The sequence below is a fragment of the Oncorhynchus gorbuscha genome, linkage group LG11 (genome assembly GCF_021184085.1).
Source record: "Oncorhynchus gorbuscha isolate QuinsamMale2020 ecotype Even-year linkage group LG11, OgorEven_v1.0, whole genome shotgun sequence".
Lineage (NCBI taxonomy): Eukaryota > Metazoa > Chordata > Actinopteri > Salmoniformes > Salmonidae > Oncorhynchus > Oncorhynchus gorbuscha.
The window spans coordinates 49,294,112-49,309,910 of NC_060183.1; the positions used below are offsets into that span (position 1 = coordinate 49,294,112).

Consider the following 15,799-nt stretch of genomic DNA (forward strand, 5'->3'; position numbering starts at 1 on the left):
GAATGAAACATAAGGTTAGCGGTGGTTAAGGTTAGGTTTTAAATCTGATTTTAATAAGATAAATTGTACTAATAGGCGGGTTTTAGCCATGATTATGACGTTGTGGCTGTGGTAACTAGGGACAAATATCTTGTCGACTGACTTCCATGTGCAAGAAAAACGTGATGCTGGTTATTGCACGGAGTTGAAAGGACGATAAAATTGGTGAGCTAGCTAATAATTGAACCTAATGGACGACTATTAAAAACAATAGTGGTTTATACGACTATTCATAAACTGTACAAGTGCCTGCTGTCACTCAAATTACCATCGGTTCAATGGTGGTACGTTAGTTGGTGCTTGTCTCGTGCTCTTGAATTCCTTAGTTTAGCTAACAAGCTAATGTCAAATACAGTTTGAGACCTGGTTTGATAATATAACCACCTAACGTTAGAGTAATCTGCATCTTTGGCAGTGTTTTCTTCCTATGTTATATAAATGATTCGTAGTTAAATTCCCATCAATACTGACAGCGTTACAATTGACATTGTTGGTAACAAATACACCACAGATATCGCGCGTGATAGGAAAGTTAACTAATAAGCGTGCACTTGCTTTAATTAGCTGTCACTTCTAGTGGTCGAACTTACTCTTACACAATCAGCAGAATGTTTCAGTCTACACTACGGCAGCTTATAAATTTATGTGAAATCGGTGTATGTGCTGTTAGGGTTAAAAGCAGTAATACAGTGAGACAGGGGATTGGCAAGAGCAATGGCAAATCCGAAACCACGACATGGAGTAGAAGACGCATGGGCCTGTTGTTATCATGGCTCCAGAGATCGGGGGTGGGCACCAGTAAAAAAGTGGCGTCTGACAATAAGAAGCAAGACTTGCTATCAATTTTTGCCAACCATTGTAGCTTTGTGACAGGCCAGAGGCTTCGACGCGCCTACCAGATTGGAGAGCTTTATGCAAACCTGTACTCAGAGCGAACTAGGTGGACCCTGGTAGGAAGCATATGGCGTCGACTCCAGAGCAAGCACGCTTCCACGGGGAAGCTTGTTGCTGCACTGGCGGGTGTCTTCCTGTGGGAGGAGGAGAAGGTCCGAGATGAAGAACTACACAGGTAGAGAGAGACATGCTGTTACTTCCAACTCTAAATGAGAAACATATTGTTGTGCATATAATTGTACACTGTTATTTGCCCAATTGTTTACATAATGCAGGCGTGGAATGTTAGGACAACCTTTACTTCAACCTTGTCCTGTAATGTGAAAGCAGGCAGTATGCTTTGCATGTTGAGTGTTTTGAACCTGTATATACAGCAACACCAGTACATGTCGCTTGTTATGGTAAGAGCTCTTAACTCTGTTCACTTCCAAAGGTGTGGACTAGAGCTCCAAGCTTTGGAGTCAGTGAATAATCTGAGTGCATCCTCAGAGAAGGCTGAAGGGCAAGTGGAGACAGGCTGGGAACTTGTCATGGAGAAGAATAATTTCAAAGTGTGGAGGCGGCCAATTGAGGGAAGCCACTTATGTGAATACAGAGGTAAGCCTGCATTGTCACAAATCTTTGACACCCAGAATATGCAGTAAAACTTTCCTTTGTGACTATATGGTGTGTCATCATTTCATCAACCCTTTGATGTAGATTTGCACTTTTCCATTTTCTCTCTTTGCCTTGATCATCATCTACATGTCTGAGTCAATCAAGGGCTGGCCCCATTTAGTTGACTGGTCAAAGGTTGTTGGTTGTCCAAGATTTCTATAGTCGAGCAGAAGCAAAAAATAATGGTGTACAAGACACCTGTCTGAGTGAACTGTTGAGGCCGTGGGGATGGCACTAGAGCAACAAAACAAATATCATTGTTGACCCCCAAAAAATAAATCTTTGTTGACTGAAACTCATCTGATTTAAGTAAGACATGCCTCGAGGGAGCCAGAGATCTAGATAACCAGAAGAAAAAATTAAAAAACTTAACCTGACCAAACTATTCTCCTCCTGCTGGTTTGTGCAGATTCTGAAATTACTCTCCTGAAGTTGCCGGTAATAGGCAAAACGAGGAGTCTGCTACCTTTCTCATGTGGAATGGCAATTTATCTTACCCTTTCTACCGATCTGCATGCTAGTTATGGTTTTCATATGCACATTTTTGTGGAATGTAATTTATAATAACGTCTTCATATCTCAATCATTGTCATGTGGTTAATCAAAATTCTATCCAAATGGAGATGAAACATGTTACTAAAAAGTAACATATATTGCCATTACCAACTTTTAAAATAGCCTACATAATACCAAGAAATGAAAACATTGTAGGCTGCAGATAGAATATATCCTGATTTAAAAATAAATATCCTATAAATCACATTGGCTATGTGAAAGGATGCATGACCTGTCTGCATGACCTGTCGGCAACAAATTTGAAACATTGTATCAACTATTAACTTGGGTCCCGCAGAAGCTTGCACTAGTGAACTTAAACATTTTATCAAATATTCTGTGCACTCAGTTTCCTGCACCAGTGAGCTCAGGACACACAGCTGTAGGCTATTTGCGCAAGGAATAAGAAGCAGTGTTTGACTTGGGCAGGCGTTCAGTACTAGAGGTCAACCGATTTAATCAAGTTTTCATAACAATCGGAAATTGGTATTTTTGGACACCGATTTGGCCATTACATTTAAAAAATATATATTATTATTTATTTTACACCTTTATTTAATCTTTATTTAACTAGGCAAGTCAGTTAAGAACACATTCTTATTTTCAATGACGGCCTAGGAACAGTGGGTTAACTGCCTCGTTCAGGGGCAGAACGACAGATTTTCACCTTGTCAGCTCAGGGATCCAATCTTGCAACCTTACAGTTAACTAGTCCAACGCTATAAACACCTGCCTCTCATTGCACTCCACAAGGAGACTGCCTGTTACGTGAATGCAGTAAACCAAGGTAAGTTGCTAGCTAGCATTAAAATGATCTTATAAAAACAATCAATCAATCATAATCACTAGTTAACTACACATGGTTGATGATATTACTAGTTTATCTAGCGTGTCCTGCGTTGCATATAATCTGACTGAGCATACAAGTATCTGACTGAGCGGTGCTAGGCAGCAGCATGCTCGTAAGCATTCATTCAAACAGCACTTTTTTGTGTTTTGCCAGCAGCTCTTCGTTGTGCGTCAAACATTGCGCTGTTTATGACTTCGTCTATCAACTCCAGAGATGAGGCTGGTGTAACCGATGTGAAATGGCTAGCTAGTTAGCGGGGTGAGCGCTAATAGCGTTTCAAACGTCACTCGCTCTGAGACTTGGAGTGGTTGTTCCCCTTGCTCTGCATGGGTAACGATGCTTCGAGGGTGGCTGTTGTCGTTGTGTTCCTGGTTCGAGCCCAGGGAGGAGCGAGGAGAGGGACGGAAGCTATACTGTTACACTGGCAATCCAATAGTCAAAGGTTAATGAAATACAAATGGTATACAAATGGTATAGAGGGAAATTTACATTTAACATTTAAGTCATTTAGCAGACGCTCTTATCCAGAGCGACTTACAAATTGGTGCATTCACCTTATGACATCGAGTGGAACAGTCACTTTACAATAGTGCATCTAAATCTTAAAGGGGGGGGGTGAGAGGGATTACTTATCCTATCCTAGGTATTCCTTAAAGAGGTGGGGTTTCAGGTGTCTCCGGAAGGTGGTGATTGACTCCGCTGTCCTGGCGTCGTGAGGGAGTTTGTTCCACCATTGGGGGGCCAGAGCAGCGAACAGTTTTGACTGGGCTGAGCGGGAGCTGTACTTCCTCAGTGGTAGGGAGGCGAGCAGGCCAGAGGTGGATGAACGCAGTGCCCTTGTTTGGGTGTAGGGCCTGATCAGAGCCTGGAGGTACTGAGGTGCCGTTCCCCTCACAGCTCCGTAGGCAAGCACCATGGTCTTGTAGTGGATGTGAGCTTCAACTGGAAGCCAGTGGAGAGAACGGAGGAGCGGGGTGACGTGAGACAACATGGGAAGGTTGAACACCAGACGGGCTGTGGCGTTCTGGATGAGTTGAAGGGGTTTACAGGAACGGGCCACCGCCTTGATGTTAGTTGAGGTGGTGATCCGTCATCCACACTGATATGTCTGCCAGACATGCAGAGATGCGATTCGCCACCTGGTCATCAGAAGAGGGAAAGGAGAAGATTAATTGTGTGTCGTCTGCATAGCAATGATAGGAGAGACCATGTGAGGTTATGACAGAGCCAAGTGACTTGGTGTATAGCGAGAATATGAGAGGGCCTAGAACAGAGCCCTGGGGGACACCAGTGGTGAGGAGACAGATTCTCGCCACGCCACCTGGTAGGAGCGACCTGTCAGGTAGGACGCAATCCAAGCGTGGGCCGCGCTGGAGATGCCCAACTCGGAGAGGGTGGAGAGGAGGATCTGATGGTTCACAGTATCGAAGGCAGCCGATAGATCTAGAAGGATGAGAGCAGAGGAGAGAGAGTTAGCTTTAGCAGTGCGGAGCGCCTCCGTGATACAGAGGAGAGCAGTCTCAGTTGAATGACTAGTCTTGAAACCTGACTGATTTGGATCAAGAAGGTCATTCAGAGAGAGATAGCGGGAGAGCTGGCCAAGGACTGCACGTTCAAGAGTTTTGGAGAGAAAAGAAAGAAGGGATACTGGTCTGTAATTGTTGACATCGGAGGGATCGAGTGTAGGTTTTTTCAGAAGGGGTGCAACTCTCGCTCTCTTGAAGACGGAAGGGACGTAGCCAGCGGTCAGGGATGAGTTAATGAGCGAGGTGAGGTAAGGGAGAAGGTCTCCGGAAATGGTCTGGAGAAGAGAGGAGGGGATAGGGTCAAGCTGGCAGGTTGTTGGGCGGCCGGCCGTCACAAGACGCGAGATTTCATCTGGAGAGAGAGGGGAGAAAGAGGTCAGAGCACAGGGTAGGGCAGTGTGAGCAGAACCAGCACCTATCGTGTCAAGCATGAATTGGCTTTTAGGTGGATCATTTCACTGAGATGAGCGCATACATACAGTTGAAGTCGGAAGTTTACATACACCTTAGCCAAATACATTTAAACTCAGTTTTTCACAATTCCTAGTAAAGATTCCCTGTCTTAGGTCAATTAGGATCACCACTTTATTTTAAGAATGTGAAATGTCAGAATAATAGTAGAGAGTGATTTATTTCAGCTTTTATTTCTTTCATCATATTCCCAGTGGGTCAGAAGTTTACATACACTCAATTAGTATTTGGTAGCATTGCCTTTAAATTGTTTAACGAGGGTCAAATGTTTTGGGTAGCCTTCCACAAGCTTCCCACAATGTTGGGTGAATTTTGGACCAGTCCTCCTGCCAGAGCTGGTGTAACTGAGTCAGGTTTGTGGGCCTCCTTGCTCGCACGTACTTTTACAATTCTGTCCACAGATTTTCTATAGGATTAAGGTCAGGGCTTTGTGATGGCCACTCCAATACCTTGGCTTTGTTGTCCTTAAGCCATTTTGCCACAGCTTTGGAAGTATTGCTTGTGGTCATTGTCCATTTGGAAGACCCATTTGCGACCAAGCTATAACTTCCTTACTGATGTCTTGAGATGTTGTTTCAATATATCCACATTTTTCTACCTCATGATGCCATCTATTTTGTGAAGTGCACCAGTCCCTCCTGCAGCAAAGCACCCCCACAATATGATGCTGCCACCCCCGTGCTTCACAGTTAGGATGGTGTTCTTCGGTTTGCAAGCCTCCCCCTTTTTCCTTCAGAATGCTGAGGTAGCCATGCTGGTTAAGTGTGGCAAAAAAAAATCACTGACCGTGTCACCAGCGACGCACCATTACACCACCTCCATGCTTCACGGTGGGAACCACACACGCGGAGATCATCCATTCACCTACTTTGCGTCTCACAAAAACATGGCAGTTGGAAGCAAAATTCTCAAATTTGGATTCATTTTCATTGGTCTAATGTCCATTGCTCGTGTTTCATGGCCCAAGCAAGTCTCTTCTTATTGTTGGTGTCCTTTAGTAGTGGTTTCTTTGCAGCAATTTGACCATGAAAACCTGACTCATTCAGTCTCCTCTGAACAGTTGATGTTAAGATGTTTGTTGCTTGAACTCTGAAGCATTTATTTGGGCTGAAATTTCTGAGGTGCACTTAACTCTAATGAACTTATTCTTTGCAGCAGAGGTTATTCTGGGTCTTCCTTTCCTGTGGCGGTCCTCATGAGAGTCAGTTTCATCATCGTGCTGATGGTTTTTGCGTCTGCACTTGAAGACCTTCACATCTTAAAGTAATGATGGATTGTTGTTTCTCTTTGCTTATTTGAGCTATTCTTGCCATAATATGGACTTTGTCTTTTACCAAATATTGCTGTCTTCTGTAAACCACCCCTACCTTGCCACAACACAACTGATTGGCTCAAACGCATTGAGAAGGGAAGAAATTCCACAAATGTATTTTAACAAGGTGCACCTGTTAATTGAAATGCATTCAATGTGACTACCTCATTAAGCTGGTTGAGAGAATGCAAATGGTGGCTACTTTGAAGAAAATGAAATATTTTTTGAAATATTTATTTTAACTTGTTTTGGTTACTACATGATTCCATGTGTTATTTCATTGTTTTGATGTCTTCACTATTATTCCACAATGTAGAAAATTGTAAAATAAATAAACAATAATAATAACCCTGGAATGAGTAGTCTACTAATTCCGTGAGCACCAAGCCTCACAACCACATGTTGGACAAACAACTTCACAAATTCATCAGTTTTTAATCTTTGCTATGCTGTAATGAAGGCTTTACACTTTTTTTCCATTAGACCAGCCTCTGTTATTATTATTTTTTTCCATTAGACCAGCCTCTGTTATTATTTATAATTGCGGGTGGCCCGTCATCAGGAAGTCCAGGATCCAGTTGTAGAGCGAGGTGTTTAGTTCCAGGGTCCTTAGTTTAGCAATGAGATTTATTGGCTCTATTGTGTTGAACGCTGAGCTGTAGTCAATGAATAGCATTCTCACAGGTGTTCCTTTTGTGCAGGTGAGAAAGGGCAGTGTGGAGTGCGATTGAGATGGTGTCTTCTGTGGATTTGTTAGGGCAGTATGCAAATTGCAGTGGGTCTAGGGTTTCTGGCTTGATGGTGTTGTGAGCCATGACCAGCCTTTCAAAGCACTTCATAGCTACTGACTTGAGTGCTATGGGGGGGTAATCATTAAAGCAGGTTACCTTCGCTTTCTTGGTCACCGGAACTATGGTGGTCTGTTTATGTAGATATTACAAATTTGGTCATAGAGGTTGAAAATGTCAGACCCTTGCCAGTTGGTCTACGCATGCTTTGAGTACATGTCCTGGTAATCAGTCTGTCCCAGCGGCTTTGTGAATGTTGACCTGTTTAAAGGTCTTGCTCACATCAGCCACGGAGAGCGTGATCACACAGTTGTCATGAACAGCTGGTGCTCTCATGCATGCATCAGTGTTGCTTATCTCGACGCGAGCATAAAAGGCATTTAGCTCATTTGGTAGGCTCGTGTCGCTGAGCAGCTCGTGGCTGGGATTCCCTTTTTAGTCCATAATAGTTTTCAATCCCTGCCACATCCGACGAGCTTCAGAGCCGGTGTAGTAGGATTCAATCTTAAGCCTGTATTGACGCTTTGCCTATTTGATGCTTCGTAAGAGGGTGTGGCGGGATTTCTTATAAGCGTCAGGATTAGTTTCCTGCTCCTTGAAAGCTTCAGCTCTAGCCTATACATTGTTGAGGATGTTGCCTGTAGTCCATGGTTTCTGGTTGGGTACATACGGTCACTGTGGGGACATCATCGTCGATGCTCTTATTGATGAAGTCGGTGACTGAGGTGGTGTATTCCTCAATGCCATTGGATGAATCCCGGAACATATTCCAGGCTGTGCTAGCAAAACAGTCCTGTAGCATCTGCGTCATCTGACCACTTCCGTATTGAGCGAGTCACTGGTACTTCCTGCTTTAGTTTTTACTTGTTAGCTGGAATCAGGAGGATAGAATTATGGTCAGATTTGCCAAATGGTGGGCAAGGGAGAGCTTTGTATGTGTGTGTGGAGGAAAGGTGGTCTAGAGTTCTTTTTTATTTATTTTTCCTTGTGGCATGCTGGTTGAAATGAGGTAAAATGAATTTAAGTTTCTTGCATTAAAGTTCCCAACCACTAATAGTGCCGCTTCTGGATGAGCATTTTCTTGTTTGCTTACACAGCTCGTTGAGTGCGGTCTTAGTGCCAGCATCGGGTTGTGGTGGTGAATAGACGGCTACGAATAATATAGATAGTGGGGTCTACAGCTTATCATGAGGTATTCTACCTCAGGCGAGCAATACCTCCAGTCTTCTTTAATCTAGTGTTCAGAGTTTGCTATAACCAATTCATTGGTGTGATTATGATATGCTTTAGGTCAGGCCCTATTGGTCTCGTGCATGCAATGCATATATGTGTCATGGAAAGAGAGCAAGGGTTGGGAATAGGGAATGTTTTAACTAAACAAATGAGGGATTTAAGTAAAGTAACCTAATTGATTGGACATGATCTGGAAAGACAAACACTTGTTTATATAAGGTCCTACAGTTGACAGTGCGTGCCAGTGAGAAAAAAACAAGCGATGAAGTCAAAGAAATTGTTCATAGAGTTTCGAGACAGGATTGTGTTGAGGCACAGATCTGGGGAAGGGTACCAACACATTCCTGCAGCATTGAAGGTCCCCAAGAACAGTGGCTGCCTTCTTTCTAAAATGGAAGAAGTTTGTAACCACCAAGACTCTTCCTAGAGCTGGCCGCCCGGCCAAACTGAGCAATTGGAGGAGAAGGGCCTTTGTCAGGGAGGTGACTAAGAACCTGATTGTCACTCTGACAGAGCTCCGGAGTTCCTCTGTGGAGATGGTTGTCCTTCAGGAAGATTCTCCCATCTCTGCAGCACTCCACCAATCAGACCTTTATGGTAGTGGCCAGACGGAATCCACTCCTCAGTAAATGGCACATGACAGCCGCTTGGAGTTTGCTAAAAGGCACCTAAAGGACTTTCAGACCATGAGAAACGAGATTATCTGGTCTGATGAAACCAAGATTAAACTCTTTGGCCTGAATGCCAAGCATCACGTCTGGAGGAAACCTGGCACCATCCCTACGGTGAAGCATGGTGGTGGCAGCATCATGCTGTGGGGATGTTTTTCAGTGGCAGGGACTGGGAGACTAGTCAGGATCAAGACAATAATGAACGGAGCAAAGTACAGAGAGATCTTTGATGAAACCTACAAAGGGGGCAAAGGTTCACATTCCAACAGGACAATGACCCTAAGCACACAACAAGACGATGCAGGAGTGGCTTCGGGACAAGTCACTGAGTGTCCTTGAGTGGCCCAGCCAGAGCCCAGACATGAACCTGATCGAGAGACCTAAAAATAGATGTGCAGCGACACTCCCCATCCAACATGACAGAGCTTGAGAGGATCTGCAGAGATGAATGGGACACGCTCTTCAAATACAGGAGTGCCAAGCTTGTAGTGTCATACCCGAGAAGACTCAAGGCTGTAGTTGTTGCCAAGGTGCTTCAACAAAGTACTGAGTAAAGGGTCTGAATACTTGTGTAAATGTGATATTTTGTCTTTTTTTTTTACATTTGCAACAATTTCAAAGCCTGTTTTTGCTTTGTCATTATTGGGTATTGTGTGTAGATTGATGAGGGTGCAAGAAAACAACTTCAATCAATTTTAGAATAAGCCTGTAAAGTAACAAAATGTGGAAAAGGTAAAGTGGTCTGAATACTTTCCGACTGCAGTGTAGTTGATTTGATTAAAACACGTAGGATGTGTCCTATATATGGAAAAATACACATTTTAAAATTTCGACCAATCGATTGTATGAAAGAACAGATTCATCTTTTGTCGGACATCCCTGGTGTCATCATTAAGACCCCTTTCCCTCATCTTTTCAGTTTGGGGTTCTTATAACGACGTCACCCCCCGACAGTTCTTCAATGTCCAGGTACTAAGCTAGTTTCCTTTATGCTAACTGTCTAAATTGCTAAATTAATTTAATGCAAAAAAACACATTTGTTTGAAAGAGGAAACTTAGTGCTTTTAATGAACCCGTAGAGAAATGTATTCTGTAGAAAAATGGGTGGTGTCACCTGTACAAGTGACTTGTTTGTAGATTCAGCACCAGATTCCCTGTATGTTCATACGCTCCTCTTGCGTTTGAGTGTCTATGTCCATATTTAGCTCTTGTTGTTGTCTATTTACCCAATTGCGCTTGGTGGAGTGTAAGGTTTTTGTGCAAGTATGTAGCTCTAGGTGTTGTATGTGCGTGCTATATTACGCCTCTGCTCCTCTCTTGTCTCATGTTCTGCCCTTTGCCCCAGTTGGACATGGAGTACAGGAAGACATGGGATGCTCTGGTTCTCAAGCTGGAGGTGGTGGACCGGGACGTCAATACAGGCTCAGAGGTTGTGCACTGGGCCACACGTTTCCCTGTAAGTTTCCCCTGCCAACTCGCACACTAGAAATGCAGAACTCTTGCTTATCAGTCATGCACTTGTGATATGCCTCAGTGGTTTCTCTCGGATGTTACAAAGTAACATTTGTTGACTGTTGTGAGTGCTTCATGTTCTTGCCTTGCTCATGATGCTCTAATTTGATTATTACAGATACTTGCAAGCAGACAGTTTTAATGCAAAAGAGAGCACTGAATCCAGTTTCACACAGATATGAGCTGGTGAAGGGTAGGCTACTAGGAGTTTTATGGTGCTTTCAAGACAACTGGGAGCTTTGGAAAATACGAGGTCAAATCATGACGTCAGAGTCTACAAAGAGGCCCAAGTTTGCGATTTGGAATTCCGAGTTAGATGGCCGTTCCCAGTTGTTTTGAACATGGCATTAATGCTCAGTTCCCACATGCTGAGCACTTGTTGGCTGCTTTTCCTTCACTCTGCGGTCCAACTCATCCCAAACCATCTCAATTGGGTTGAGGTCGGGTGATTGTGGAGGCCAGATCATCTGATGCAGCACTCATCACTCTCCTTCTTGGTCTAATAGACCTCACATCCTGGAGGTGGTTTGGGTCATTGTCCTGTTGAAAAACAAATGCTAGTCACACTAAATGCAAACCAGATGAGATGGCATATCGCGGCATAAAAATCAGTGTCACCAACAAAGTACCATCACACCACCGCCATGCTTCACGGTGGGAACTACACATGCGGAGGTCATTCGTTCACCTACTCTGCGTCTCACAAAGACATGGCGGTTTGAACCAAAAATATCAAATTTGGACTCATCAGACCAAAGGACAGATTTCCACCGGTCTAATGTCCATTGTTTGTGTTTCTTGGCCCATCAAGTATCTTCTTATTATTGGTGTCCTTTAGTAGTGGTTTCTTTGCAGCAATTTGACCATGACATCCTGATTCATTGTCTCCTGTGAAGCATTATTTGGGCTGCAATTTCTGAGGTGCAGTTAACTCTAATGAACTTATTCTCTGCTGCAGGGGTAACTCCGGGTCTTCCATTCCTGTGGTGGTCCTCATGAGAGCCAGTTTCATCATAGCGCTTGATGGTTTTTGCGACTGCGCTTGAAGAAATTTTCAAAATAAATTTTCAAAGGTCTTGAAATTTTCCGGAATGACTGACCTTCATGTCTTAAAGTAATGATGGACTGTCATTTCTCTTTGCTTATTTGAGCTGTTCTTGCTATAATATGGACTTCGCCCTATTTGGTTAGCCCATCTTCTGTATACCACCCCTACTTTGTCACAACACAACTGCTTGGCTCAAATGCATTATGAAGGAAAGAAATTCCAGAAATGTACTATTAACAAGGCACACCTGTTAATTGAAATGCATTCCAGGTGACTACCTCATGAAGCTGGGTTGAGAGAATGCGAAGACTGTGCTAAGCTGTCATCAAGGCAAAGAGTGGCTACTTTGAAGAATCTCAAATAGACAAAACGAGATGTATCTTTTAACACTTTTTTGGTTGCTACATGATTCCATGTGTTATTTCATAGTTATGATATCTTCACTATTATTCTACAATGTAAACTTTTGACTGGTACGGTGTACATTTTTTTTTCTCAGGATTTTGGAAATTCTCCTGCGAATGCATTTACATATCAGGCGACCCCACATGGGTCCTAGCTTGGGAACTGCTGCAGTATTGTATTTTATGAAGCAGAAGCAATGTTTCCTTGAATAAGGGCTATGTCGTAGGTCAGATGGCAACATGTTGTATCCTACATTTTGTATTGTATTTTTGATTTGTTGGATTATCTTCCCACAGTATCCCATGTACTCGAGGGACTATGTTTATGTGCGTCGCTACAATGTTGATGTGGAGAATAATCTGATGGTCCTGATCTCCAGGTGAGGGTTGAATTCATGTAAAATAGTTATATTTAAATACAAATGTGAGGTAATTTTGTATCACTTTTTTCCCCCACTCAGATGCTTGGAATATTATTTTTTTACTCTCCCTCTTCTCCCTTTCTCTACTTTTTTTGTGTCATTTAGAGCAGTTCAGCATCCTGGAGTCCCAGAAACTCAGGACTATGTCAGAGTCCACTCATACCAGTCCAAGATGGTCATTCGCCCTCACAAGTCCTTTGATGAGGTGAATAGAGAGGCCCTTGAAGACAAGACAACAGATAATCTTACCCTATAGTGACTTATGATTTTTGTTCTATGCTTATTGTGTGCATGTTAGATTACAGTATCTGACCTTGTCATGTTGTCCTGACCCACAGAATGGCTTTAACTACCTTCTGACCTACAGCGACGACCCTCAGACCGCCTTTCCCCGCTACTGTGTGAGCTGGATGGTGTCCAGTGGTGAGCCCTCATACTCCTGGTTTCTCTTCACTGAGCTTAATGATTATCCCCAAGTGTAAACTGGATGTAGTAATTGTTAGAATATCAAACAAAAGATATGGGATATTTACAGGAACAGCCCTCCTTATTCAAAAGGACAGCCATCTGTTCATCGTAAATGTAGGTACTGTCCGTACATAGTCAGATATTCCTCTGAAGCGACACAGCAGAAGTGCTTCACTGAAGGGCAGTTGGGCACAAAAGGAACAAACAATTCCCAGTGATCTTTACATCAAATGCAGCTACTAACAATGCAAAACTATTATATTGCCCTAACGCAATGGGAGAGGTATAGTCTTTAAAAAATATTTTAAAAATATGTTTTTTTAGCCTGCGGTAGCTGGGCTACAGTTATTGGCTGATTCTTCAGCATGACCCACAACTTGATCTGCTGGTATTGTAGCTCACTGCTTTGCTTCTTGGTCTGATTTACTTTTATCTGGATGGAGAGTCACCTTGGGTAGAGTATTCAATCAAACCCTTTAAAATGAAAAAAGTAGGTAATTGAGGTCTGCATTCTCCACTGCCATGAGTGTAGTTTGTCATGTGGTTGCATGTTATCCTGGTCATCATCTTTTGCCCTCCTCACTCATAGGTATGCCTGACTTTCTGGAGAAACTGCATACTGCAGCCCTGAAGGCTAAGAACCTGGAGGTAGGGATCTATGACTATGCCAGCTCCGTGAAGTCCAACGACACCAAGCACCAGCCCAGTCAGGACCGGCTTGGGGACAACACGCACCCTGGGCAGATCTACGCCTAAGGGACTTTTTCTTTTAGCAGGGTTGGGGAGAGTAACCTGCATCTGCTCGCATACAACAACCTTCAAAACACAGGCTTTTGGACACAAGGGGTGATGGGATATCAAATGAAGCTGGAATATACATACATTGAAGATATGCCATACTTGTGCTATGCTGTTGCTATTTGAGTGGTTATAATGGTCATAGCCATATTGATAACATAATTGTCATGAGAAGCTTAAACAGTACCAACAAGAGCCTTTGAACCCTTTGGAGGAAAGACTTCTCTTTTTCTGCCAGGAGAATTGCCATTGGAGCTTTCTGCCTTGAAACAATAGTGCTAGAAAGCCAACATCCTGAGGGGAGAGGTGTCCATCATGCCTCCTTTTGTTAACTAGTTGCTACACCAACTAGCGAGACTGCACCAAAAATATTACCTCTATAGAGATGTTGCCAAAGCATTGTTTCTCACTCCATCCACCATGTCTACTAGTTTCTTCCAGCCACCTTGTTTGTGTTCCTTATTTGGTCATATCCGCACTGAAATAGCTCGTTGTGGAGGCTTAGCTACATGCATGCATGCATAGTTTGTTTATACAACCGAGAAAGGAGAACATCTATAAATAAAAACGCTGTGATACCAGGAACTCAAGGAACATGCTTTTTAGCTGAATTCCCTCGCACATTGACTTCCACAGGTGAGTGGATTTAAGGGATCTAGTGGTATCTTTTTCACGTTATGGGATTAGTGATGTTTTTGTCTGCAGAACTGAGGTGTCTCACTTCTTTGTCATACCTTGTCTGTGTTTTAAACTGCCAGGTCACCTCTAACAGCCTTCTGAAGATTAGCAGTGTCTTCCTGTCCAAGGTGTCTTATGGCAACTGCAAAATCCTCTATGGGGCAAATGCTCAAACATTGCAGTTCCCCTCCACTCGTCCATGTTTTATGCCCTGATCCAGAAATTCTATGAAAAATAAGCATGTGTTCCTGTGCCACCTAACTATCTGCTTTCCAATGGAATGGATATTTACATTATCCAGAGTGACTTACAGGAACAATGAGGGTTAAATGACTTGCTCAAGGTCACATGGACATATGTATTTCACCTAGTCTGCCCTGGGATTTGAACCAGCTACGTTTTGGTTACTGGTCCTACACTCTTAACTGCTAGGCTACCTGCTGCTCCCATGACTGTGACTGAATAACTGTACTTTGTCCTGAGTGCAAAGTTCAAAGTAATGGAACAGGCATTATTAAGACACTGCTTGATAGTTTGCACTACAGAGGAAGATGTTTGTTTGCTCAGCTGTTACTGTACCTTCACAGTGAAAGTGGCCTTACTAATAGTAGTGCTTTTTCTATTACTGATGAGCTTTGGAAGGCACGTGTTTAGTAACATCATGTGCCCTTTGCATCCTTGTGTGTGTGTGTATATGTCTAATATATTTAATGTTTTTTCCCCCGGTCTGATATATTACCTAGTTCCTTCTGGTGGACCAAGGGGCATGAATGTGTGCTCTGTGGGATAGATTAACACAACATGTGACTTTTCTATTTACAGCCTGACAATCTGGTACAATTTGAATTAACACCCGTTTCTGTGTGATATTTTCTTTTCTTTCTGTGTTGCTGATATTGGTTAAAACAGGGGGGGTTTTCAGTGAAAGTTTCATTAATTTATGGTTTCAGTATACAGTACATGCGTGACTACAGTACATGCGTGACTACATGCGTGACTACAGTACATGCGTGACTACAGTACATGCGTGACTGCAGTTCCATGAAACAGATTGTTGGTAGTTCACCATTACTCAGTTAGAAATGTAAAAGTGCATTAAAAACAGCGGTGGATAAATGACCAAATTGTCATACTTGAGTAAAAATACCTTAATAGAAAATGACTCGTGAAAGTCACCTAGTAAAATACTATTTGAGTAAAAGTATTTGGTTTTTAAATATACTTCAGTATCAAAAGTAAATGTAATTTCTTAAATATCAAAAGTGAAATAATTAATCATTTCAAATTCAATATATTAAGCAAACCAGGCGACACCATTTCTTGTTTTAATTTACGGATAGCCAGGGGAACACTCCAACACTGACATTGTTTACAAAATAAGCATGTGTTTAGTGAGTCCGCCAGATCAGAAGATGTAGGATGACCTCTTGATAAGTGCTTGAATTGGACCATTGTTCTGCTAAGCATTCCAAA

At 42.8% G+C, this 15,799-nt stretch overlaps 1 protein-coding gene across 1 annotated transcript; it reads left to right on the forward strand.

Annotated features, from left to right (window-relative positions):
• On the forward strand, window positions 1-15,573 carry LOC124048857 (stAR-related lipid transfer protein 7, mitochondrial-like). The gene is made up of 8 exons (XM_046369978.1): window positions 1-1,108; window positions 1,367-1,530; window positions 9,916-9,965; window positions 10,342-10,452; window positions 12,258-12,340; window positions 12,488-12,587; window positions 12,721-12,805; window positions 13,440-15,573. Exons 1-8 carry the CDS (start codon window positions 648-650, stop codon window positions 13,604-13,606), a joined length of 1,221 nt encoding a protein of 406 aa, XP_046225934.1. The 5' UTR covers window positions 1-647; the 3' UTR covers window positions 13,607-15,573.
• The last annotated feature ends 226 nt before the right edge of the window (window positions 15,574-15,799 follow it).

Coding starts and splice junctions, on each gene's coding strand:
- LOC124048857 (XM_046369978.1), top strand. CDS start 648: ATGTTTCAGTCTACACTACGGCAGCTTATAAATTTATGTGAAATCGGT. Junction 12,588..12,720: donor CTCACAAGTCCTTTGATGAG/GTGAATAGAGAG, acceptor CCTGACCCACAG/AATGGCTTTAACTACCTTCT. Junction 12,806..13,439: donor GAGCTGGATGGTGTCCAGTG/GTGAGCCCTCAT, acceptor CCTCACTCATAG/GTATGCCTGACTTTCTGGAG.